The 27,812-nt window shown below is 32.4% G+C and overlaps 5 protein-coding genes across 8 annotated transcripts in view; all 5 read right to left on the minus strand.

Moving 5' to 3' along the window:
- Positions 1-630: 630 nt before the first annotated feature.
- On the minus strand, positions 631-4,761 carry LOC123685857 (protein white-like). Its single transcript, XM_045625716.1, has 12 exons — positions 4,522-4,761; positions 4,255-4,390; positions 3,944-4,182; positions 3,775-3,840; positions 3,345-3,682; positions 3,048-3,219; positions 2,643-2,780; positions 1,663-1,794; positions 1,347-1,581; positions 1,123-1,228; positions 885-1,065; positions 631-826 (listed from the first exon to the last, which is right to left on the minus strand). The coding sequence occupies exons 1-12, from the start codon at positions 4,531-4,533 to the stop codon at positions 722-724; spliced, it is 1,860 nt and encodes a 619-aa protein (XP_045481672.1). The 5' UTR covers positions 4,534-4,761; the 3' UTR covers positions 631-721.
- A 376-nt stretch (positions 4,762-5,137) lies between these two features.
- LOC123685891 (tyrosine-protein kinase Drl) lies at positions 5,138-8,577 on the minus strand. The gene is made up of 6 exons (XM_045625748.1): positions 8,278-8,577; positions 8,008-8,135; positions 7,384-7,940; positions 6,892-7,320; positions 6,542-6,838; positions 5,138-6,300 (listed from the first exon to the last, which is right to left on the minus strand). Exons 1-6 carry the CDS (start codon positions 8,390-8,392, stop codon positions 6,189-6,191), a joined length of 1,638 nt encoding a protein of 545 aa, XP_045481704.1. The 5' UTR covers positions 8,393-8,577; the 3' UTR covers positions 5,138-6,188.
- Positions 8,578-8,729: 152 nt separating this feature from the next.
- Positions 8,730-11,071, minus strand: LOC123685894 (apolipoprotein D-like). Its single transcript, XM_045625750.1, has 5 exons — positions 10,810-11,071; positions 9,797-9,927; positions 9,652-9,743; positions 9,009-9,101; positions 8,730-8,956 (listed from the first exon to the last, which is right to left on the minus strand). Exons 1-5 carry the CDS (start codon positions 10,915-10,917, stop codon positions 8,817-8,819), a joined length of 564 nt encoding a protein of 187 aa, XP_045481706.1. The 5' UTR covers positions 10,918-11,071; the 3' UTR covers positions 8,730-8,816.
- Positions 11,072-11,142: 71 nt separating this feature from the next.
- LOC123685893 (lazarillo protein-like) lies at positions 11,143-14,791 on the minus strand. Its single transcript, XM_045625749.1, has 3 exons — positions 14,518-14,791; positions 13,925-14,109; positions 11,143-11,666 (listed from the first exon to the last, which is right to left on the minus strand). Exons 1-3 carry the CDS (start codon positions 14,760-14,762, stop codon positions 11,227-11,229), a joined length of 870 nt encoding a protein of 289 aa, XP_045481705.1. The 5' UTR covers positions 14,763-14,791; the 3' UTR covers positions 11,143-11,226.
- A 6,737-nt stretch (positions 14,792-21,528) lies between these two features.
- The window catches only part of LOC123685897 (transcription factor Ken), a 30,797-nt gene continuing 24,513 nt past the window's right edge, over positions 21,529-27,812 (minus strand). For 2 of the 4 annotated variants that reach the window (XM_045625754.1, XM_045625756.1), the window contains exons 2-4: positions 25,684-26,020; positions 24,961-25,293; positions 21,529-24,771 (exon numbers count right to left, since the gene is read on the minus strand). In XM_045625754.1, coding sequence (XP_045481710.1) covers positions 23,773-24,771; positions 24,961-25,293; positions 25,684-25,995 — 1,644 coding nt within the window. In that variant the 5' untranslated portion in view covers positions 25,996-26,020 and the 3' untranslated portion in view covers positions 21,529-23,772. Of the gene's footprint in view, positions 24,772-24,960; positions 25,294-25,683; positions 26,021-26,398; positions 26,509-26,548; positions 26,762-27,812 lie in introns of those variants that run through there. The other 2 variants (XM_045625753.1, XM_045625757.1) reach the window with 2 other exon arrangements.

Raw genomic sequence — 27,812 nt, forward strand, 5'->3', positions numbered from 1 at the left:
ATAATAAAATTTTATTTGTCTGAATTCTGAAAAAATCAATTTTCATAAACTTCAAAATTAACATGGGTTGCAGAATTTTCACACATACACCTACCTTTTTCAACAGTTCAAATGATAATGCTAAATTCAAATCAAATGGACTCCAAATTTTGAGTCGTATGAATAATTCATCAAATAACCATCCGTCATCGTGATAAGTAAAATAAAACCAGGAATCCTTTTTTTGCGTTGAACATTGGTGGATGCGCTGGTAGCTCGGGAACCGAAATAATTTTTGTGATAGGACAGAACACTGTTGTGATCAACAAAAACTATCAAACTTCATTTAGAAAACGTAAATAATTCCCAAAAACATAAAGAAATCAATGAATAAACTTCAGAATTAACATTGATTGCAGAATTCGCACACATACACCTACCTATTTCAACAGTTCAAATGATAATGCTAAATCCAAATCGAATGGGCTCCAATTTTTGAGTCGTTTGAACAATTCATCAAGTAACCAACCGTCATCATGGTAAGTCTAGTAAAATAAAACCAGGAATCTTTTTTTGCGTTGAACATTGGTGGATGCGCTGGTAGCTCATAAACCGAAATAATTTTGGTAATGGGGCAAAAAACTGACGAAATCATCAAATATTATCAAACTTTATTCAGGAAATATAAATAATTTTAAAAAACATAAATAAATTAATACTTTCTTTTTGACAATGAAATAATTCACAAATCAGATTTCGACACTTTGTGAAGAAGAATGATCAAGGCGATCATTCGAAAAGCTACAGCTAGAATAAAAAGGTTTCCAATCGATTGCCAGAATGTGTCCTAGAGATTAATAAGATTTAAAATACCTATATATCGCCCAAATTTCAATTGTACTCACTATTCTGATGGATGAACTATTCAGTACTTGCAAACCATCATTCAGGCATGTATAGGAAAGGGTTGAGTTCTTATCACATGGTATGTACTCGACCGTAGACCAAAAATTGATCATTAGAGCTTCGGATCCGTACTTGAACCAAGATAAATCAGATACCCATCTCAAATAGAAAGGTATCGAGCTGAAATTCATATATTTTTTCAAATTCAAATCAAGACAACTTCAAATAACAGCTTACCTAATATTCAAAAATTTACCTCCAAGAATCATAAGTGGAACCACCATTATATCAACAAGAACCGATGCAAATTCCATTTGATTGATCATAAACGAAATAATAAAGCCTAAAATGTTAATATTTGATTATGGGATTATTTTGTCCATCTTAAGGTTCCTGTGAATAGCTTTAGTCCTGCAGATTTCAATGTTCATGTTGTAGCAGGAATTTGTTTTATCACTTACCCAAGCCTTGAGCAACTTGTCCAATTAAAAAGGAAATTGAAAGAGCTGTTATGTATTCATTTACTCCTACTTTTATGGTTGATCCAAATGTTGAATACGCAACTGTTGTAATAAAAACGTTAGAGAATATAGACATCGGTATTTCGCATATTATTTTAGATAAGAAATATATATCTATTCTATAAAATCTATCGTTATGTTCTCTCATGAATATTGCTCTTTCACCACAGCAAGACTGAAAACATTTTATTTTTCATATATAAATTATTACAATCAATCAATTTCAAAAATAGTATAATGTGTATATAATACTTACATTGATAGCTTGAAAAACTTCGTTGAAAGACAAAGTTATCGACAGATAATAAAATAAGCCATTAACATCCGTTATTCCAGCTTGACTCAAAGATATACCATTATATATTAGAAAAATCAAGATTGATTCCATCTACAATTCAAAAATTTTTTATGTTGGACTGTGATCTACCGTCAAAATGAATTTCAATGTATCAGAGTTGTTCTATATGGAACTATGTTTAGTTATTTATTAGGTTAATTATAAACAAGGGTTGTTTTAATCGAATACCTAGATTCAATTATCAAATTAATTTCAGGACAATGTTTTAACACATCGCTTAATAAGTGCCTGGCCTAACTAATAAAAACACATTTGTTTTTGAAAATGCTAATTTATTCGTCAACATTAATCACCTCCAAAAGTGTTCCTCTAACTTATCAATACCCTTTCTGTAGAAGATTCTTCTTTGCTTTCAAAATATACTCTTTAACCTCGGCAATCACTTCTTCATTAGAGCCAAATTTCTCTGGAACACCTTTTAACCGTTGTTGTTGATGGAACAGAATGTGAATAACAATTATCGAGTTATAAAGCCATTGGTTTGCTTGCACAGTATTTCTCTCAACAAGAAACAGTGCTTTGTCAATACATGAACCCTGTTTTTATCCATTCTTGAAACAACAACAATTATAGTTTCACTCAACTCTCAATATATCGAATCAGAGTTAACTCTATGTTCCGGAATGTAGACGAGTATTTTTTGAAACTTGATAAATATCGGGATTTTCTCGTAAGTAGGTACGAGAAAAAAAAAAGATATGACACTGGCGGTGCCATCTATGGGACATGCCCAGAACTTATTTGGTGAGTGTTAACATAGTATAAGGAATTCTTTATAGGTACTATGTTGTTAAATCGCAAGATAAACATACAATGGTTATTATTACCATTCTATATGGATAACATTCTATCTTTCTACAATGTTATTACATACTTACAAGCACCATACGCAATGGGATAGTTGTCGATTCTGGATTTTTTGTAACAGTTAGCCAACTCCTCCAAAATAATGCTTTCAACTGAAGATTCCATCTATTTTTGTACGTCTTCTTCACGGAATTGGACCAGGGTTTTATCTGCAATATAAGCTCTTGAAGTAGGAAATATTCATGGAATGGGAATTGAAAAATTCATTCAACTATTATCATCGTATTTGTATAGTGGTAGTATATTTATAGCGCATTCGCCAATTTGTAACCAACGTTGAAGCGTTGTTGTAAAATGGTGGATGCGCTACGCGTGGTTTATATAATTCCATAAAAATTTAATAAATTAGAACAGTTTTACTGCTATAAAAGGATATATCAACAGAATATATTTTCTTAACGGAAGTGATCACTTACCATATTTTTTGTATGAATATTTTCAATATTTCTTGACAAATTTGAAGTCTGAAAAGCATCTGTTATTTTCTCAATTGATTGTTGGCATTCTTTTTCTTTTCCTGGTATTACGGAAAGGATTTGAACATAATAATCGGCTGGATTGAAATTTGGAGGACAAGGAATCTTCAATCTGCGAAAAATTCGTAATACTTCGTTTAGATTGTCTATATTAAAAATTCAACTGTTTAAGGAGTCATTGCTCATTTTTCGAGTATATTAGATGTATATGTTTTTGTAGCAGTTCATTCTTCTTACTTCGTGAAAAAATCGTTTGTTTGAGATGAAGTTCCCAAGAAGGCAATCTTGCCTTCCGTTACCAAACAAAGTTTGTCGATAAGTTGAAATATCTCAGACGATGGTTGATGAATTGTTGCTATCACCGTTCTTCCCTCTAGGGCAACAGATTTCAACATCTGAATCACGTTTAGTGACATAAAGGAATCTAGACCATTGGTCGGTTCGTCCAAGAATATCAAGAATGGATTTATAAGAAATTCTGAAGCAAGTGCTAATCTCTTTCTTTCTCCTCCGGAAATTCCTTTTATTATTCCTGGTATTCCAATTTGACAGTTCTCACAATCCTTCAGGGATAACTGTCACAGGAAAAAAAATCTTTTGTTATGATTTTCCTACAGCAGCTAATAAAAGAATGGGATAGGTACTATAAGAACTCATTGACAATTACCTGTCTGAGCACTTCTTCAACTCGCAATAATTTTTCCGAATAACTAGATGTCATCCTCACCAGAGCCTTAAAAATAAAAATTTATATGATCCTTATGTTACTCTTTCAATATACCAATTAGAACAAAGATTTTTAATATCTTCATGATTATAGAGTTATTTGTTCTCACTTGGAAAATTAGATGTTCTCTCACAGTCAAACATCCTATAAAAAGATTGTCTTGTTGTACATAAGCAGATATTGACGCCATATCTCCTTTCCCAATAAGTTGATCGTTAATGAAAATAGATCCTGAAACTTCTAGTCCTTTTAGGTTTCTCATTGTGATGCAATTTAGCAAGGTTGTTTTTCCCGATCCACTTGGTCCCATAATAATTAATAATTCGCCTGGATAAGCAACACCAGAAACTGAAATGTTACAACTTCCTTTTGAATATACCTGTCTCTAAAAGGTTTGAATAATCCATGAGAATTCCTTACCATCTTGCAAAATATGCTTCTCGAAATCTCTTTTTCGAGATCTTGCAATTATATGACTCCAAGAAAAAGTCAAACCTTGGCTGGCTTTAAAATTTTCTTTCTCTGGATAATTTTTCAGTCTAGAACAGTCATCGTTCTGAAATTCGAAAACTCATGAAAATTTTCTCATCCTTTTTGTGTTTTCGCGGAATATATTCACTAACTTGAATCAAAGAAGAAATAATGAACGTTTCAGTAATAGGAATCCAATAAGCAGTAGGTACTTACATGTGACGTCATGATTTATTTCTCAACAATGTTTGATGGAATTAAAAAAATCTTATTGTGGAAACAAAAGACTTTCAGTTGTGAATGGATGCCAAATTTTTTGCTGTGAATTGAGGTATTCGGATAAAATTCATCATACGCCTTGCCGAAGCAGAGAAAACGTGATCAATATGAAATTTTATTAACTCAATTTGAAGCGTTTCTCAGTTAATCAAGGAAGTAAATGCATTTTCTTCTCAATTTGATTCGATTCGGAAAAACTGAAAAAAGTGCTTGTGGTTTGATAAAGCCAAAATGAAACTTCCTGTATCCTTGAGGTGAAATGAAGATAATGATAAGATACCAATATGATAAAAAATATATATGTATATAATAACAGTTTACTTCCTGAAATTCGATGTATTCAGAGAACCAAAATAAAAAATATCAAAAGTATAAGCAATTCTGACTTGAGTGAAATTTTTTTCTAGTACATGAAACTGAATATTTTCCCACGAAAAATATTAGAAACCAAAAAATACAAAAATTAGAAGAATCTTCTAAATTTGCTTCCGTTTGAAATTCATTGTAAAATTGCGAATTGTGGTATACTTCGAAAAAAAATTATTTACAAAAAAGTAATTGAACATTTTATTCAATATCTCTTAGTATAAAAATATTAATACAATTATCTAACATGCATATTTTAATTCAGTTGAGAAGATATAATACATATTAGTTTTTTCAAATTGATTTGATTTATGTTTTGATTAACATAAATGGACTTACAATAAAAATTTCGGATATATTTATTTTCTATCGAATAATCCGTGAAAAAAAAAATGAGATCATGATATAAAATTCACATTATGATAATAAAGTCAGTCTTGAAAAATTAAATTTCTGGAACAAAGTATATTGCATTTTTAAAACTTATAGGATATGATTTAAAACATTAAATTAATTTCATCTAATAAAAGGATTAGGCATTATTACAATATAAAACTATCCAATGATAAAATAAACATAATGATTAGTTATTGAAAATACAATACTGCAATTGAAAAAATTATTTCAACATAATTTCCAAACTAATAAATTGTTTAGAAATTAGTTTATTTATATGAAAAATTTTTATTGGCAGTGGTTTATTAAACTCTACATTGAATACTATTAATATTCCATTAACATTTCTTAAACATCAATCAACACTCATATTACCCTGTATACAAATATTCTAAGCAATTGCGTATATAATTGGCACAGAGTGAACCAACAAAATTTGACAAGTTTCAGCAGATAAATATTGAAAAATGTGTAGTTAACTTGAACATATTTCCTGTTCTCATCATCGGCTCTTCAATTCTCTAGTCAATTATATGTTGGGCCAACCTGTACTTATCCAAGCACATCTTTTAATCAAATAAAAAAAAATGCATAATTTTCTTTCGGATTTCTAAATGTTATGAAAAACTACTGTAAAGATGAATTTTTATTTTCTATTTCTCGTTTTCAAGTAAGAAAAACCCAATAATTTTTTTTTGACACGCCAGATAATTAACTGTAATTTAATTTATCCTATATTTTCGAGGATTTTCAAACTCTTCAAATTGAGAATCCAAATAAAAAAAACTGTGCGTAACAGCTCAGTCATTGAATAAAAAAATAAAAAGAAATATCTATTATACTCAAACGTATCTAGTCAATTGAGTGTAAAATTCTTCCAAGCACACTTGCAGTTGATTTAAAGTAGGTCTTTCATCTGCACTCATTGCCCAACAGTATGCCATAACTGCAAACCTTGAAAAAATAAAACAAATAACTTTTGATGATCCATATTGAAACTGAAATTAACAAATATACAACATAACAAAACTAAAGATATTCTTACTGGTTCATCTTGTCATTCAATAAATTACATTAGATTAACCAGCAAATTTGAATACCCCAGATTATGTTCACACAGTGTATTTTGAAAATTTGTTTCGGTGCTTCAAAAAAGCACAACATAATAAGAGAGATTCAAAACTATAATACTTACAATTCATCTGGACAATTAATAGGTTGAGCAAGTCGATAACCGTCTTTCAAATAGGCTGACATTTCGAATGGATCAATTTCAATGTACGGCTGTTGAGCCAACGTTGTCAGTTCCCAAAGCAAAACACCAAATGACCAAATGTCCGAACTAGTCGAGAATGTTTTGTGCAACAAGCTTTCAATAGCCAGCCATTTCACCGGCCTATTTTCATTGTCACCTAAACAATGATAATCTGATGGAAATAAGTCTCTTGACAAAGCATTATCTGCAATTTGCACCTTCAATTTGTCGTCCACCCTAAAAATTCCAGAAGTGAGCACTCAAAACAATTGAAAGTTAATATTACTTACACACAGTTTCTAGCAGCCAAGTCTTTGTGCAACAAATGCTTTTTATGAAGGTAACTCAATCCGTGTATAACTTGCAGAGCCATATCAACAACTTCTTGAGTAGTCAAAGTATGAGACACACCTTCAGGTGATAGTTTACATTTCTGTAGGAAAGTCTTCAAATTTTTTGTATATTTGTATGGGAAAAGAAGAAAAGGAGCTGTATGATCTTCAATAGAAACACGACGAATGCTAAGAATGTTCTTATGATTCAAGGAGTACATTGACATCCCCTCTTGAAGCAAAAGAGAGATCTGGACTTCACTAGCATGGTCTGTAACTGTTTTGATTATCACCGTTTCTTCTTTCCCATTTTCTGTAGTGTAAGATCCGAGATAAACCCTACCAAAGGTACCTTCCATCACTACACTGCTCAATCGAACTCTACATCTGAATTAATAAATTATCATTGATAGTTGGACAAACTGAAATTCTGTTTCTAGCTTTCCTTACCTTTGTACTGTGAGTTCTGCAATTCTCTCTTGGAGATCCTTAAAACGTTCATCTAGAAGGGAATAACTAGGAGCACTTCTGAAACTTTCATTATATGTGAAATTCACAGCATTCCTTGGCATTGTACTTAGATAAGAATCAGATGGTTTATTGTTATGTTCAACTGTTCTTCTTTCTTTTTTATTTTTGACATAGAACAAAATGACAAAAAGGGCCAAGATTGTCAACATCACCAGAGCAGTACCCACAGCAAAGTAGAAAATCTTTGTTGAATTTGAATGGCTTGGCACTGTGTCAATGAAAACTTGAGAACCCATAAATTCCTCTAACTTCGTACATATTTTCTTTCGTTTTATAACAAGGGAAGTAACATTATTTTGGGCTACAGAAATGTTGATTTTTATGACGACCATTACTTCAGCAGCTGAGAATCCAGTGCAAGCGAATGATACGCTAAATGTCTGAGTTGATGTAGGAACATTTCCTGTTGCTGATATGTTCAGCTGTGGAGGGTAGAGAGCTCCACTATTGGCAGTCACTTCAATGGAGTATGGTAGCTGAAAAGTGTAAATTCATGTTAAATCATATAAGTAGGATTATCAAAATCTTATTTTGATGCAGTACCGTTCGTCCTGCCACATTTTCCCATGTGAACAGTGATGAGTCAACTTTAGCTGGAACTGGAACAACAAATTTCAATGCATAGTCATTAATACTACCATCCCTCACATAATACATTTCAGCACCCAAACCTAAAACAAATGTTGAATAATACAATCAAGTCTTGCTGCTAATAAATTCTCAATTTCTTAAATGAAAATTCTCATCAAAAACGACAACATAAACAATGTTACTGAATTTTTGTCACATACTTTAAATGAAAAAAATACATACCCAATAGTCTCTGGACTTCTTGCAAATTTAAATATAAATTTAGGTAGCCATGTGAAAATGGGAAGGTTGACAACACGGTTAAGAAGATCAACCAGAATCCAGGGTAACCATCCATTTTGAATGTTTTATTTATTCCATCAAATCTAGCTGCCTTTTCATTTTCTAACAATTTAATCTGGTAATTACATTGCGATTATTATTTTTATTTGAAAGTTCAACAACACATCAACAACAGAAATTAGAACTAGGATCCGATCAACTTCGGGATGACGAGATTAGTCGAACGCCATGTGCTTGGGTGCAATACCTGACAGATCCGATCGAAGACGAAACCTTCCGATGTATTCAGATACAAAAATAGGTAAAGATACAGGACCGGACTATGCTCTAAATATCTCGATCCAAAAATATCTTTATTATAAAGATGTTAATTTCATTCAGATGATCAGATATCTTTGTTTGATATATTTATTTTAGAAAAATAATTTACAATGTCATGTCATAAAAGTTTGAATTGAGAGTCAGGAATCGATACAATATTATGTATGATCTGAACAATTTTCCTGATCAGTTTTCAACAACAAATTCCTATCTATGCCCATTTTGTCCAGAATACTATATGCCTTATTCATAATTTCTGGGTTTGGTGTTCTTGCTCTAGTAAGTATCCAAGTATTTCCTATAAAAATATTTCATAATCAATATTATCAACATCACACTGTTATTCTCACTTGTATTAACTATCCCAAAATCCAAGCAGGACCAAACAACAGAGTAATTCTCATAGTCCGTATCCAAAATCCAGTATGGAGCTTCAAACTGAACTGAAAATTTGAAATGGAATCATAAATCAAATAGGAATGAGGTATTTCGAGCTTTTCCAGAAAAATAGTGGGTGTTGAGCTTGCGCAAACGTTAAGATCCCGGGATCTCACTATTTCGCGTTCTAACTATGTATATGTAGTCCGGTTTTATGGAATTTGGTAAGGTTATTCTGATTGAAATAGTGAACGATCTATAGGAATTTTATTTTTTTTAACACTCATTAGTGGCATTAGTGCTACACTTAAGGTAGAGTTTTTTCGTTGAAAGAATATCTCTGTGTATCTCTCTGCAGTCTGAACTTTGAAAACTTTCAATTATTATTACACTCAATAGAGAATTCGTTGTGCTTGACCAAAGACATATTATGTGTAATGAACTTCTTATTGATATTATTTTCATATGAAACTGATAAATAAATTGAATATATAAAATTTATAGTTATATATCTGCAATGTTGAACCCAACACTTAATTGTCAGCCATATGAATAAAAATTTTACTCAGTCTCTGTTGTGAAATCTTAGAGGAAGTTGTTTGGATTTAATTTAACCTGGTAATGAAGGAAATCTGACACTGAGTCTGCCCCCATCTGGTCTACCAACAACTTTAGCCACTCCCATGATAGCAGATCGTTCTCCAGTTCTGAAATTTCACATTATATATATCCTGATGGTCGTTTTACAGTCTCAACTTACATAGAACTCGATTGTTTATTATGTACAGCAACAGTTTCATCGCTATTTTTGGAATACTCGGCTGTTACACATTTACCTGCGAATTCGAATACAGCGAAATAACGTTCTATTTCGTACCATTTTCCCAAATACTGAAAGATAATCGATTCTCATTATTTCTGAATGGGAAATTATGGTTTTCGAGAAAAAATTATGACAATACCTAGAATATTTCTAGCAGTGGAACCTTATTTATAAAATGACAAGTTCTTATGATTATTCCTAGCTTTCAATTTAATATTCTCAATGACCAACCTTTGATATCATACAAGAGAAAAAAAATGAATACTCCCTGAAATTCTGGAATCCAAAAATCAAAAAAAAAATGTTTGCTGCCTTTGATCCAGATCTTTATCCTTTGGGAGCAACTTCGTCTTTCAACGTCAAATAACTCGACACATGAAATAAAATAATTGTCATGTATCACTGATGATGTTTTGAAACAATTTTCTTTAGGAAAAGAAAGTACATGTGAAAATAAGATATGAATGCTGATTTCTAAATATTATAATTCGATCGCATGGATATTTTTTGAAATATTGATGAAACAAGAATAACTCTGCAATTATGAAACGAATTTTGCCATTGATGGAAAGTTATCGAGTTCACAGCGGCCGGACGGACAGAATAGGTGTTGACCTCGAATTTTTCGTCATTAATTCAAACTATTTGAGATCACTCTGCGCTCAAAACAATAACAAAATCTTCAGTTGGAACAGGCGCGCAGAAATATGATACTTATTATCAAATTGATCAGTAGGAATTTGGAAAAAGAATATTTTAAATATGTATTTTCACTTCGTTATTGAAAAATATTCTTATTCGTTGTTATCCACTCACACATCAAGAATTCTCATTTTCACCAATTTCTACTTATTGATTTATCGATATTGATATGACTATATTTTTCAATTGAATATGATATACTCCTTCCAGAAATTAGTCTTTGTGCATTGTCATAAAAAAATACTCACTTTTTCAACCTGAAAACCTTCCATGCTTGTAACATTGGGACAAGGCCCCAAAAAAGGAACTTGAGCTTGAACAACATAAAGCAACAAAACTAATATAATAAGTGACATAATTCTTCTTCTATTCACTTTGCAACAACTTTCTTTATGTCTTCCTCGTTTATAAATCAATTTATTACGATGTAGGTATTTATTACGATGTATCAACTGGCGGGTGTTTTTATTGATGTCAAAGTCTCAAGAACTAGCGATGTTCATGGGCAAATTTAATTGCACGTCTGAATTACAAGATAATCATTGGCGAAACAGGTAGGTAAATCAAAAACATCGACTAAATGTATTAGAATTGATTTATCATAAATAAATTAAGCAATAAATTACAGTTGATTGCAATCTTGATATATCTTGCAATTCAGTTCCTCATTGATGATGCTTGGTTTTTGATTTGCTTTGGTCTTTTGGTTTCTTGTCTTTCTTTTCCGGAGATTCGGACTCAGCTTTTTTAAGGATGGTTTCAGCAACACCTAAGGGTTTTTTTTCATCAGATTCCTTTTCTTGTTGGACGACGGCAGCTGGTTTTTCCTTGTTTGGAACTGCTTCTACTTCTGGTTGTTTCTCTTCGTCAATCCTGTCTTCTAGAATTGGACCAGCACTTTTTCCTGTTCCGGTTTCAACTGATTGACTGGCCTCACTTATCCATCCTTGGGCTGCGTTGATTTCTGAAGCTGCAAGGGAACAGCCTTCTTGTTCTGTTTTTTGGAAGAATGTCCTGCTGATCTTGTAACGGTCTAAGACTCCATAGGCTTTTTGCATTATTTTATTTTCTGGCAAGCGTTCTCTGGTCATTACCCACGCGTTTTCTGAAAAAATATTTCAATTTTTATTTCCTTACTTCCTTAAAATAGGCAATATTGAATATTAAATTCTTGTGAAGTAAAACACTGAAAAATTCAATTATTAGTACACAAAAGAAAAAAGAATTATCGAAATGAAATCTTTCGTCGAAACTTTAGAAAAGAAATAACAATTAGGATGCTGAAAAAATTTTTTTTGCACAAAGTCAATGTCAAATTCGATCCCTTCAACTCCAACAACTCTTGAAAATTTAAATAAGGTTCATTCTTAGGAAAAGAACAAGGATCAGCTATTTTACCGATAAAAAATTTCAGTCTAGGATCTTCCTGAAATTTGACATAAATAAGAATTTTGCTATGATCAGTTCCTCCCTAAAATATCCCAAAACTGAGATATTTCGATTTTTATGTGGAGAATTTATAGGTAGTTGACGAGAAATTATATTCATACTTGCATCATTCATCCTTATTGTCCTCGTGACTGATGAAAATTAATTATCAGGTCACATTTTAGTTCTGAACCTATTTGGAAATTTGAAGGCATAAATTATTCCGATTTCTTTGAACAAATTTTCAATTTTCATTTTCAATATGCTCTTGCGCCATCTATGCACACTATACTGAACTAATCGCTACCGCTTATGACGCAATTGGCAGTACTAGATGTCGCCACATGGTTGAATTCTAAAACGAAATTATGGTGGATGCGCCATGTCAAAGCGCATCCACTCACCTGACCAGAAGTTTATATGTGTTGCTCAAAGAGCTTACATCTTTGAGAAATGTAACAAATCTAATTTATATCATATCAAGTAACTACCGGGTATCCATGACTGTAATTGGGAGTGAGATAGCCTAAGTATTTAAAATATTATATTATTTGTCGAAAAAGTCGGAGAATACTTAAGTTTTTGCAACACAATGACGCACAATTACGAATTTTCGGCAAAAATTCAATAAAACTTGGTGAACAACAACCCAATGTTAATGCGGTTAAATTTTTATTTCAGAACCACAATCATGACTTCAAAAGGCAACTTTTTTATTCTTTAGAAAGGTAACATAATAAAAAATGTAAGACTGAAGTTAGCAAATGCGTTTTAAAGTCTTTTGATGATTAAATTATTTGGCTCTCAATTGTATCTATGTATTATTCAGAAAGCGATTCAATATGCTCGAATTGATCAAACAAATTGTTTGTTTTATCGACCAATTGCTTTATGGACACAATAGTACCTATGTCGAGTCAGTATATTTATTATTTCTACGAATATATTATATCCTTCTTGGCTTTTTCAATTCTAATTTTCAAATCCCATCAAATCAATTAAAAATTCTTTGTCCTCTGCTCTTAAAAAAAATAATATTTCTATGGGATATTCAATGTGCCGATATAATAAAAAAAACTAATATTCCCATGAAATATTCAATGTGCGAATCTGAACATTTACCCAACATTTAATAAGAATCCGGCGAATAGAGTGTGAACTATTGAGATCCCGGGAATTTCACGTTTGCGCATGATCTAGAGGTGAAATTTTTTACTTATCTATTTACAACCCGATGTGAACATTCATACCAACTTTCATAAAATTCGGACTTACAGAATGTGAGATATGGAAAAGTTGAATTTTGTAAGGGACTACATACAGGGTGAGTCTTTGACTTGTACATATATTTCAACCGAAGATTTCCGAGGTCAAAGGAAACCCTTTTTTCCCTTACCATCTTTTCCGATTCGGCTCGGTCGAAAAGATACAGACTGTTGAAAGTCCATAAAAAATGTAATTTTTAGTTATATCTCGCAAATGAAATGGAATCGAAGGAAATGATTTTCGAAATATAGTTTTTTTTTGATGTGATTAATCTTTTCCGAACATAAAATTCCATCAAAGTCCGCTCAAATCCAGAATGCTCGCTATGTGAGAAAAAAAATTGAATCGGAATAAATAGTAAAAGAAAAAAGTGTTGCTTTTGACCTCAGGAATCTCCGGTTGAAATATATCAAAGACTCACCCTGTATACGGCTGAATTACCAAAATTTTTGGAATTGGATTAGAATTGTAGAAGTTGCAGAGGGCTGTTACAAGGGTTTGCTCATATACAGACAGGAAAATACGAAACTAAAGTTGTTCAAAATGGTCTAAAATAAATGTTGCTAGTGGTAATTTTGAAATTAGAGTTCAAACATTTTTTTCATCCCCAAAGTGATCACAATGCTTCAACTACCTTCGGCAGCAATTTGAAGAATAAATCAAACTCACGTGTATAAATTGGACCATAGCTGCTACAACTCCATAAAACTGCAAAGTTGTCATAATCGGTATCAAGAACACTGATAGCAGTTGTAGTGCTTATGGGGGATGTTTGGTAACGGACCTTGATTTTTCCTTCACCAGCCCTTCCAACCAGTTCAAGATCTCCACTAAGAATTCTCTTCACCCCAGTTCTGAAAAATACGCCAATCTTTAAAAACTCCGAAAATCACATGATCTCATTGAAAATAGCAATTTAAAAAATTACTGCTACAAATTCATGAAATCTATGAATGTTTGAAAAAGGTACTTTTTCATGACATTTCGGGACGTAGAATAGAAAAAATGTATATTCTACTGAAAAAGACGAACGTGACGAGAGAGCTATGACATAATTATAACATTATTGACCTATCCCTCATACTTTTGTAGCAATGAGTTTTTTAAATTCGTAGATAATCGAATTTTAGAACAATCTACCGCCACTGGATATTGATTGAATTTTTTTTATACATTTTTATTTTTCTCACTTGTAGAGATATTTTGCGTTGAGAGAAAGAGATAATAAACCATAGTTTTTTTGTGTTTTTAGGAGTACTCACATTCTACTAGTCACTTCGTTTGATACGAAGATTTTTCCATTTGCAGATTTCGCATAATCCGAGACAACGCATCTTGTTCCCAATTCAGACACTTGGAAATACCTCTCAGATTCGTACCATTTACCCAAAAATCTCTCCATGTCAAAGTCCGACATGGGAACGTAATCTGGACACCATCCAAAGCTTGGCACTTGTGCAGAACATACTGCAATTAGCGTTAGTAAAAGACCAAACGTACACTTCATTGCTAATACTGGTATTGATGCGAAGACCCTGTGTTTATCTGCTTTTATACCAAAGAACCGCTATTCATGCGATCCAACCTAAAGCCGTTTTCATTTCTACAGCATGTCCCAAGAAATGCCCTGGAGATACAACGGATCAAATAAAATTGAAAATAACAAATTCTCGGAAATTGTGCGTAGGTAAGTGAAATTATTTCGCAAAGCCATCGAACCTTGGTGGTTTGGAAGAACTGTCACCTAGGAGGATCTATAAAGCCAAAATTTTTTTCAGTAACTTGCAAAATAGGAGCTCAATCATGAAAACAATGAGTATGGAGAAAAAAAATCTCTGATTGACTTAACAATAATCTTTTGAGCCATAATTATGCCAAATTAGCAGAATCTCTCAATTATTTTAGTTATTTTCTGTTATGGAAATACTATTTTCGAGAAAAATTGATTACAAATCAATTTTTTGAAGTGGGTTTTTGAGGATTGAAGTTACGGAATCAAATGAATCACAATCAACGTACGATCACAATTTCATAATTTCGTGTTTCAGAGATAAATTTTTTTCGCATAATATCTTTCAAGTTCTTTAATCGGCAAAACCCTTTTGATATTTCAGGATTCATCCCCATATACTGTTTTTTTCAATAATAAATATCAGATTGAATTAAAATTCAGAGACCAGTTGCTAAATAGCATAACTTCATTCAATAGTTTGGAAGGTCGTATCATTGTAATGTTTTTTTGTAAAATTTCGATATCTCACAATTTTCCTATAAGATTTCACTGAAAATTCATCTATAAAGTGAGTTTTCCAAAAATTCTTCTTCCGATTCGAGAACCATCTGAACTACATAATTTAGGTATTTCGGACTCATATATTTTGATTATTTATTTCGTGGGGTTTTGAAATATCGATTTCAACCGAAATAGGCCAAATTTTTCACCATGATTTGGGGCCGATATATAAAAAGATATATCGAAAGCGAGAAAGTCCAACCTTCAAGCATGTTTGCATCATTTTTATAATCATTTATGTCAGTTTTTCAAGAGAATTGTTCCAAACGAGTGATAAAAGACATTGTGTTGAAGTATTACGTCCTATATTCTTTTGTAATTTTGTTTGAAATACTGTATATTGAATGAAAAACCTACAAGTGATATTCCGTAAAAAATCACATCGAATAAATATTTCAGCAATAGTGCAAAAGTTTCTGTCTCCACGTTAAAGTTTTTCTCATTTTTTTTTAGGATTTATATTTAGTGTACTACTAAATTTTTATTTTTCTAAACATCGAATTTATATTTTACGAACATTGTTTAATATTGTCTTATCGTATATTTTATTTTTCGTATTCTATGTTCGTATTAGTTGACCAATATTCGTATTGAACTTGTTTAACTAACGTAAACATAGTGAATTCCTTTCAAAATAATTATCTCATTTTTTATTCCGATTGATTTGTTACGGGCGCGTCACTTATTTATTCACTATTGATTTGCATATATTCGAATTGTCCTGTTAGATTTCATTCAATGAAAATGTTATCTAGTTTATTTATATTTTGGAAAGCCAATGTCCTAGCATGTCCTCTTGAACTTTTTACGGCAACGGTTCATCTACCAAGAAGAACAGAAACTGGATACTTCCAATGGGCATGAATGCCTGTTTCTACCGCTGATTTGACCCGATAGCAGAACCGTATGCTCCTTATATACACAATTTGATCAATAAGGATTGCCTCGAAATTTTCAGTTGATCCTTCACAAATGTAATTTTTGATAATAATTTTTTTTTCGAAGAAATTATGCTGAACTATTCTTCTGAAGAAATTATGCTGATTTTTTTCAAAAGTTATTTCCATACTGAAAATTTCACAGAATAATTTCCGTATCAATCAAACTGACATTGATATATTTATTAAGAAATCTTCAGAAATGTATATTTAAAATTGTTATATTTGTATAAAAATGCAAAGTATCAAATTGAATTCTTTTTAGCTTTTAGACTCTGAAAATGAGTGAACTTTCGAAAGATAAACAAAGTATTTTCAATTGATTTCTCAGATTTAACTCCATTTGAACCTGTTTTGAATATTCCTCTTGTATCCAGTTAAATTATCAGAATCATCCACTTTTTTTTAATTTTAGGACTTCATTTTTGAAATAATATTTCAGAACCCTTGAAAGTACTCACAATTCCCGAATTATTTCGGATCTATGAATTTTGATGACTCTAAATTGGAATTGATAAAATTTTAGATTATATTTGAATTTCTTAATACCATTAAGACCCTTAATAAATTAATGTACATATTTGATGCAAACATACGTATGTGGTTGATGAGTTACAAAATTATGAATATTTTTGATGGAAATAACTGATATGCGGTGGAAAATCCTTTCATATTTCAATGTAAAAGTGAAGCAATGTTTTATATTTTCAGCTATTTGTCCTGATACTTCACTCTACATTTGTTCATTGTGTTATAACTATATAATTAACAAATTCTATAAATGATTCACTTCACAGATATTTATTAAGCATATGAAAAATCGTATCAATCATATAATTTTCAAAAAATACCAATTCCAAAAATATAACCCAAAGAGACAGCGAAAACCCAATTTTACCCAAGATGGCGTGCATGGTCCAAGTAGATGTTCCAATAATACTCTTGTGAAGCTATGGGATCTCCATCATTTGGAAAAAAGTTCTTTGATTGTAGGGTTGTAGTATAATTTGTTGATCATTATAAAAAACAAAATAATTTTACAGTATTCTATTGTAAATATTACTTGGTTTCATTCCATTCTCATAATCTAATCTCTCCAAGGTTAGGATACAATAATACATCAAAAGCCCTAAGATTTTAATGACCTTTCAAAAGGAAAAATGAACTAAACCTAAAAATCGGATGTAAATAGTGAAGGGATAAAAATGCAAATAATACAGAGTGTTTCAAAATTGGAGATACGAAGGAAAATGAGCGATTCCTTGGATAATTTTAAGAAAAAAGTCTTGTAAACATGGGCCCCCAAACGCTTTATATTCGAGAGACAGGGTGTTTTTTGTTGTCTAACTTTTTTGTAATGATTGTATCAGTTTATCGAATCTTAATTAATCTTCACTACATATTGATTACAAAGAGTAAAACAACTAGAAACCAAAAAGTGTAGTACAGGACCAAAGTTTCTTTACATTATTTTACCAGTGTTTCACCAAAAAAATTTCTGGAGAAAAGAAGCCAACACTATTCCTGAAAAAATATCACCCTGTAGATTTGCATTAAAAATTAGCATAGCACATGATGTAAACTTCGAATTTGAATATCTATGCCAAATTTAAGTTGTGAAGGGAATGTGCTATGAGAAAAAACTTTAACACCTTGTATCTTGAGAACAAAGCGTTTGCTTTGCAGACTTTTTTTCTTGAAATGACTCGAGGAATCTGTCATTCTCGTTTTTACCTCCAATTTAGGAACACTCTGTATACGTGTTTTCCTCAAATAAAGATCATCTTATGTTCGTCCTATATCCAGTCCATTTATTGCATATTTTGTCATATACTTTTTATGTCAAATTTTTGTGTTTTGCACCTGAAAGTCTAATCTATGAGAATGTAAATGATCATGACAATATCTTTTATACAGTCAAATAGCCTATTGTTTTGCTATAGCAATTAATAAATAATAATAATAATAACTCTATTTCATTGAATTAATCAATTGATTGATTAGAGAGACAATTCTTTATAAATTTCAGACAAAATATTTCATTTATTCTTGAGAGAAATCACGAACTAATAGAGTATGCGTCATTCATTTGCAATTTGTTTTTGAAATTCTGGCTTATTCTGAGATTTCAGTACAGCCCTGAGTAGGCCTCTACAAAATACTCGTCTCGTTGTTGGAAATCCCATCTTTGGGAATGCAAAGAATGGCAGACAATTAATCTTATGGACCTTTTTGGTATTCATCGATTCTGAACTTCATAAGAGTAAATCAAAATCAGTGGCGACGCCAGCTTTCAAAAACAGGGGTGGTCAAGAGCGAACCGGAATTTTTTGGGGGGGCCAAAGTAAAGCAAATTATAGTTCTGTTAGCAGAACTATAATTTTACTTTACTTTAAACCTTAGTATGTCAAATTTTAGGGGGGGGGGGCAGCAGAATTTTAGGGGGGCTTCCTAGCGTCACCACTGATCAGAATACTCTCATTGGGAAATTCAATTACCATCATTGAATTTATCCTTCCTCTTGAAAACTTTAAGTTTTATGATGAATAGATTTTGAAATCCCCTACTGTTATAAAGAAATACGTCTACTATTCCCTAAAAAAACCTTATTTCGGTAAGAAACTGTACTTACAAGCCAAATTATAGCATTTTTCAAATCTAATTTCATTCTAGCGCAAAAACAGTCAAAGGTGTCAAGGTTTCCGTTCATAAAGTAACGGCTAAGTAAACCGTCCTTTCATCCTGTATTAGAGCCTATGCTGAATGAAAAAAAAAAAACAAAATATACTGAATGAATTGAATAATGGAAATCGATCGAAATTAATCAGTAAAAAAATTCAAAGCATCACAAGGTAGGGTTATATCATAGACAAGAAAAGAATTTTTAACTTAGTATGTCTTATGGGTTACATTTAAAATTGACGTTATTCAACATTCATGGCTGACTGCTATTTTAATGAAAATCTCATTATTTCGATTCTGAGCGTATTTTCCAAGGTTTTCAAAAGGATCATATACACAAGAATGATATCGTTACTAACACGTTTCAAAATTATTACTAACTGCAACATGGTTTCCGAAAATGTAGATACACTGAAACAGCGGCCTTTCCATTTGTTGACTTCGTTTATAAAAAAATAGATTAAGGTCTTTCTGTTGCAGGTCTCTTTATTGACCTGACTCGTGCATTTAATGTACTGTCTCCGGAGTTCATGGAGATTAAGCTCTATAACCTAGGTTTTCGCGGTGTGTTCTTAGAATGGATCAAAAGTTTTATTGATCGTAATCTTAGAGAATTGGACACTTTACATCTTACAAAAATAAAATGTTACTGGGGGTTCCGCAGGGCTCTGTTCTGGGACCCCTTTTATTTCTTCTTTTCATAAATGATTTACCTGATGATTTAGGTAAATCATCTGGAGGTAAAATTGGTCATATTTGCTGATGATACATCAATGGCGGTTTCAGTGCAAAGTCCTGAGGGACTCAGAACATTGTGCAATGAGCTGATTAGTAGGTTTGAGAGTTGGTGTTGCTCTAATGCATTGATAATCAACATCGAAAAAACGGAATGTCTATATTTTCGTACTAGAAACACTACTGAGGCACGACTGAAGGTTGAATGTTTTGGTGAGCAGATAACATCTGGCGAATCAGTTAAATTTTGGGAAATCACTTGGATTTCTCACTGAGATGGGATCGACAGTTTGAGGCGGTCTGCAAGAAATTAGGTAGCTCATTTTATGCGATCAGCAGGGAGAAGGACTCGCTTCCTCTCCATTCTGTAATAAGTATTGACCACAGTTTTGTGTATACTTCTTTAGGTTATAATGTTTTACTGTGGGGTAATTCAGTGGAAACCGATAGAGTATTTATTGCCCAAAAAAGAATGGAACGTCTTATTTTCAACTCTGATTCTCGTGATTCATGTAGATCGATTGTCAGAGAACATGAAATTTTCACTTTTTATGTTAAGGAAAATGAACACGTTATGATTAAGCTATCTGATTTTCATGATTATTCGACAAGAAATTCGGCTACATTGTGTATACCTTCTCACACAACTGCCAAATTTGAAACATTTCCTGTTTATCAGGCAATAATCTCATGTGCCATCAGTTGTGAAATTATTGGGAAAGAAAGAATTCAAAAATTAGTTAAATATTAATTGATTTGTGAATTTGATTATAGCAGTAAAGAATATTTGATGGATAATGGCTTCCTGGTTGGATAGATTGGAAATAGTTTTTAATTTTGTATAACCTTGACTTGTCTCATACATATTTTGTTATGTCTCAAGAGATCAATAAAATTATTATTATTATTATTAATCTCAAGGATTTCATTCTTCGAGTCCATTAATTTTTGTATTTTTCAATTCGTCTAGCTTATCGATATGTATGTTCCATCAATGTGCAAGAATTGTTCTGTCTATCTATCTATCTATCAGGTCCCCAACATGGGGATATGGGCTCAAGCGAGGTTATGTACCCAGTCTCAAACTTTATAAAACAAATCAAAGTTTTTCACAACAATCACAAACTCATTTCAACAATTTGCACTATACAAATATAACCTTCCATCTTATTCTTCAAACTATACAGAAATTCTTGAACAACACTCATATTTGGAGCACCAAAATGGAAATGTAGTCATCTTGGCGTAACGACCATTTTGGAACTCTTTGCAAGAATTGTTTTGTACAAGAGTGGTGATTAAAAAATTAGGATTAATGGCTAATGGATTTCAGTTTCAGGTTCAAATTTCATGTATTCTAAAGAAAAGAACCTAATTTGTAACAACAGCAATTTTCTGTGAAATACTGATCAAATCAATTGTAAACATGAATATTATTGTTAAATTTTCTCACACTATATTTTGATCTGATTAAAGTTATGCCTACCTAATTCTTACTTTAATTTTTATTATCAATAAATATTGAAGAATGTTGAATACAAGAGGATAGGTTTATGTGGAATTGAAAATGCATTCAAAATTTATTCATATCTTGTAAAGGTTAAGGGTAGGAGAAGTGACTTAGATAGAAGAAGAAACAAATTTATTTCTTAAATACGCTATTTACATAAGTTATTTACAATGTACAAAGTCAGAAGAAATATCAGATGAAATAAAAAGATTCGAATCACAATTTTCAACATAACAAAATAGTTTCTCGAAACATCAAAATGAAATCCTTCACTAAGAACATCGAATAAAAGGAAAATTTTTGTGAAAATTAATTTCTTGAGTATTGAAATAGAAAGATCTCTCATTATTTTTCATCTCGATTAACAGAGCTGTAGAATAGGGGTTTTAAGCAGAACATATCAAAGCATGCACCCCAAGTAATTGCATCAAGTTGGTTTATTTGACTGATTCCATAAAATTCTGTATGGATACAGAACTTTCTGTGAATGACTTAGTAATTACCAGGGTACTCAGCTTCATAAATTGAAGAAATATTATTAATGTTTAATTACAATTCAATTTAGTTCTTTGGTGCGTATATTGAAAAAATATACATTCGTAACATCCAGTTTTTTAGTAAAAACTATATAGCAATATTAAATATAACCGTTTAAGAACTAAAAATGCTAACGAAATCAGGTTTGATCCAGAAACTCTTCGGCATCTCAAACACGTGAATAATAATATGATTGTTCTAACAAGTGGGACTAGTTCTTACCATCGATCATAAGCTGAAAAGAGTTGATTTTAATCAATTCAGCAAGAAGTTATTTCGGAATTTTGAATTATTCATCAAGACTAAGAATGATAATTATTCACGCAAGGTCGTCTGTCTCATTCACAGATTGATGGGAAATGAAATGATCTAAATATGTCTTTCTTGGCAATTAACAATCTATTGTGATGTGATGTGAAGCTAGAAGAATATATTCTGAAGTTCTGCTGCATATAAATACCTAGCAGAATCCTTATTCCAACTACTTACTATAAAAATAATTTTCGACTATAATACTTCATAACGTCAAATTATTTTCAGATCTATCGAATAAACTCTGTTTCAAGTAGTATGAAATGCCGAAATATTGAATCGTCTCCTTGCATTTTGAGGCAGAAGCATCGTTTCAGAGAATACTGAGTAGCATATTTAGTTTTTCAACGAATATTTCCACTTTGCGATGTATACGACATAGAACAGATATTAATAATTTATATAAACAGTGTGTATTGTCGGGCCAGCCGTATCTATTCTAGTCATAAACATAAGGTGGCTTTTAGGTACTTTAAGTCATTTTGAACACAAAATGGGTTGAGTCATCAATAGGGTTTCAGAAAACCATTGGAAAAACAATCTATGGTATAATAAATTATTTCGGAAATGTAGAGAGTATTTTCCTTTCGAGTCGTGAACTTTGGGTGATCTGAATGAGAAGGACCAAAACTCATTTTGAAAGATCGTTCATTCATACCACCCTTTACGTATTATAAGCATTTTCTGCAAATTTATCCGATCAATGACATTCTGAATTTCTTCAGGAAACCCAATATCGACTGCCAATAACAATGATATGAATATTTCATAGAAATAATGGAAACATTAGATAGGCATTGTGAGATCGAAATCCATCAGTTACGCAAGGTTTCTCAACAACAAGATCTGCACATCAATAACTTTTTCACAACAGTTTTCTGATTGATTTTGATCAACACTCGCGGTTGCTTTTCAAAATTCACCACTTGAGAAACGCTCCATGATTTGAATCTGTTCAAACCCAAGGAAAGAACTACAAACTTCATTTGAAGGCATCCACAAATAATGCTGAGAAGATAACAGTCCTCCAGTTTTTTTTTTAATTTGGTTTTGAACTAAACTATTTAATCTATATTTTCTTCTAGAATTCAATGATTGAAGTACTTGTAACTGGCCATCAAGGTTTAGATCTAAATCGGTGCAAATATTCTCCTGTGGATTAGTGCTAGCAAATTCAAGATCGGATAATTTTGCAATTAGTTTGTTCGTTAACTAGCCTGTATTTATACTAAAATTAAGACAAGTTATCACAGAGAATTTGATTAAGTGGTATACTCGACGTATGGGTTATTTTATTTTATTAGATTGTTTATTTATCAATGTTCTCAAAGACCTCGACTAAATACTGAAATGAACGTCTGGAAACACAGGTATTCGTACTTCATCCAATATTCATTCATCTGAACGAATAGCAGATGAAGATCTGATAATGAAATAGGTCTTATCACAAGCTTTGAGTCCCAGATCGTACCATATATATTCTACGATCTTTCAAAAAACCAGGAATGTACTATTTCAACTCTTGCATGTTTTTGCTCAGCAAGAGGTTGTTATGAGGTCCAGACAAATGTCTTATCAATTCTGGTAGTGATTCGAAGGATAGAGTACAGAAACAACAATTGAATCGTCCGTTGTTACCTTCATTAGTAGTAATAACATTTCTATGTACAGAACAAAGGTGTTTCAACAGATGGGCTTTCTGTTTAAACATTGCTACGCATAGCCTACAAGCGAAAGGCTTCTCGCCAGTGTGCACTCTCAAATGAGTCTTCAAATTCCACGACATACCGAATTGTTTGCCACAATACTCACAACGGTACTCGCGAACTTGGCCACCAATCTGCTTACTAGATGTTGAGTGCGAACTTTCAGCAGTTTCTTCTGTACTGGTACCACCACAAGAAGCAACGTAGTTCGAAGGAGGGTCTTTAGTGTCTTCTGGTGGTGGGTTCACTTGAGTTTGACATAAAGACCAAGCACCCCAGGTATGTTCAAACGTCTGGTAAGAATCTGACATGAGTCCTTGGTCAGCTGATGGTGGTCGATGCTTGACATCGCTAGCAGATGTATCTGGATGTTGACCAGGTGTAGGTGTATGTGTCCTATCAGTAAGAAAAGGGGGAGCACTCAATGATAACGGATGGTGAGCAGCTAATAGAGGTATAGGAAGGTTCTTGTATCGATGATGATGCGCAGCTGCTTCTTCTATATACGAAGGAGAAAAAGGGATGAACGGTGGATTTTGTGATGGTGAGTTGTGAAATCCAGGCTTTCTTTTCCTATGCGGTGTAACTACATAGTTTTCTGGGTTTTGCACCAGGAGATGATGATCCACAAACGGAGGTTTCAATGCTAGTTCTTCGTGATGTCGAAAATCGATTTGTTCCATATACATCCCTTTTCTTTTCATTCTATGATGATGAAACTGGGACATATCGTGTACTTTTGGTGATATTTTTACGGTGCTCTGTCCAATCTTCAGGTGCTCTGAATTTTTTTCTTTCGGTTTCTGAAACATGGGTATATATTGAAGTGTTGATGAACTAAAAAGACTACATTGGAAAAAACTGTTTACGTGATGGATCTACTGCAACATTGAAATTTTATGTCAAAAGATCTACATAATGCGAATTTTAATAACTTTTTTTATTGTAATCAGATACCGGCCTGACCAGAAACAACTTTTCTACTGTATTACCTCAGAATCACTCTCATCTAAAGATGCCTTTTCTTCCTCATTCGATTTTATATTGACAGTCAGATTAACTGGATTTGGTGAGCTCTGACTTGCATCAGATTGGACATTTTCATCATTAGTGTTGTCATCATCTTCGTCTTTGATTTCTCCTTCTTCTTTCTCGTCGATTTCATTTTCTTTCTTCACGTTGTTTGGATCTGGAATTTCTAAATCTTGGGACCAATTGCCACAGTCGTCTGTTGGAACTTTGTCCTCCGATGTAGAAGATTGCCAAACGTCAGGCTTGATTTGGAGTAACTCGAACAATTCCTGAATGCTGTCCAATTCGTTTGACTGAAGGCAAAAAAAAGTGTTAGATATAGAGATTTATAATGTTGAGAGATTCAGAACTTTTCCTTGACTATATCAACCTATTGACAGAAAGACGCTAGCCATTTGATGTGTATTGTTTTGGCTTTTTGCTAGGCCGATAGATGCCGTCGGAGGCTGTGTAATCCTCGGAGTTTCTACGGTAAATTCTACTTGCTCGTCTATGGAGGTGGAAGGTGTATATGGCAGGAACCACTGAGTTGTCATACTGACTATGACATCAGTGGTTCTGTTATGAAACACCGCAATCTCCGAAAGAGGATGCACCATAATAATTTTTAATATGAGGTGCAGCACGTTTTTATTGAGTAATGGATTATTTCTAGAGAAATTATATTTTTTTTAGATACCCACCTTAATGCAAGCTTGACCATAGTATAGAAAGTCCAGTAGGTGGCGCATGTGACAGCTTTTGATACCAGGGATGAGAACAACACTTGGTCCGTTAGAATGTACGCTTTCTCCGAGAATTCTTCGGACTAAAGGGCTAGCGGACGCCATTACCAATTTGTGAGCGCTAAGAGTAGTCTTATCATCACATATGAACGTCATATCTGTGAAAATTTCTGATGTGAAGCAGGTTTTTACTTCGTCCACTATGGTTGCGTGGTGCTTTCCATAATGCAGGGTGAGTAGGCCTTGCGATTCTTGTTCTTCAGAGTACATGGCGAATTTCGTGATGAGAGACCAACTAAAACAAAAAGAATAAATTACTATTGAAGTTATAGTACCAGTATATAGTGCAAAAAAAAAAGACAGTACATTGAATTTTTGATAAATGTTTGAATGCCTTCGAAAGATGACCAATTGTCCAGGAAAACAAATTAAAGGGAGAAACCCTTTTATATGCTCCAATAGGCTGGCGAAATGGTCTTATCTTTTGGAAGGTCCCTTTCAGCTTTAAAGGATTTCCTCTTTGAAGCAGTGTTAATTGATTTTGTGTATTTTGTTTCAGATCTTAATACTCCTTCTGCTGCTGATGCCCTTTTAATGTTTTATGGTACATGTTATAAATATTTTATTCTTTTGTCTTATTAGCAAACTGTATATTTGAATGCGAAACACGTACCTAAGTTCTTCTGTATGCCGTTTAGGTTCTTCGTATGTATATCATTCGAATTATTTCTTCATTATTTCTGTTATAATTTTAATTTTGTTAGTTTCTCATCTTCCATTTTAATCTGAAATAATGGAATGATTCCATTTTTGATTAACTTACTGGTCAGTCTGTCTGTCGGTCCGTTCGTCTTTGAATTTGTCCATTGGCCTGTTGCTACCATAGTTCAACGTGAAATTTGGCATGAAATTCGATAAATTAAGTATCTCTCGGTGAAGATTGAATAGAAATATCTCATTATGGAGCTAAATCGTATAGACTTTGTTCTTATTTTTTATTCAATCAGGATATTTCCATCTTCCTCCTTTTTAATGTCTGAAATCAAAGCCAGGAAAACGGTTTAGAGAACATGGATTTGAAGGCAAACTTAAACTAAGAGTCAACTTTTGGAATTGTTTGTGGAAATTGATTTTTTACACCCCACAGAGCGATTTTGCTCAAAATCAGTTTTATAATTTGAAATCCAACTCTGTTCGGCTGTTTTTTGTCACTTCTTGACAAATTTATTTTTTAATATAGCAGCATTCAAAGCAAAATAGAACGTGATATGCACTCTGCAAATATTCTAAGAGTAAAATATTGCGAAGACATTTTTTTCTTGGTGGGAATACCGTAGTATTTGTTCGATAAAATTTTGTTGTTGAAACAGAATCTACTCAGCTATTAGATGGGTTCATTTATTGGTAGAAGCGAATTTAAGTACTGACATTTGTTTAAATACCTAATAAAACCGATGACATAAATCCATTCAGCTGTTAATATTTACTGACATTCAGTTTACTACTAATACTACTACAACGTTAGTGATAAAAATATTCAGTTAATTTATTTTTGGAATACTGTAACCTATATTTAAATCTGGTATGTTCTCTAATGCGTTATCTGCTATACAAACTCAATCCCCAACGAATTCGGAAGGATATAGAACAGTATGCTGATTCTGAGTCATTTTACTATGCAATACTACAACGCCTACAGTCTTGTGCCAAAACCAGATGACTAGGACAAGGCAAAACACTTGATACTATTGGGAAATATGTTTTCGTGAAAATTTAGAGGAGATGTAAACTTCTATCGATCTATTTGAATTCCAGAATTCATTCAGTGAGGATGAATATGAACACTCTTTTGATGTATTGTCAGAAACGTTATAAAAAATTAATGAAAACTATCTTACTTTTCATTTTGCGTCAAAATTTACCTTTGTAGCTTCAAATCCAAGCTACTTCATTCTAATGGATATGAATGAAACAAAGAGAATTAGCATTATGGTTCTGAGTGAAATGTGAATAATAAATATAAAATTATTATATAATAACTAGCTTTTGTTCAACGATTAATTAGATATTCCGAATAGGAACGTTTA

Source organism: Harmonia axyridis, chromosome X (genome assembly GCF_914767665.1).
Source record: "Harmonia axyridis chromosome X, icHarAxyr1.1, whole genome shotgun sequence".
NCBI lineage: Eukaryota > Metazoa > Arthropoda > Insecta > Coleoptera > Coccinellidae > Harmonia > Harmonia axyridis.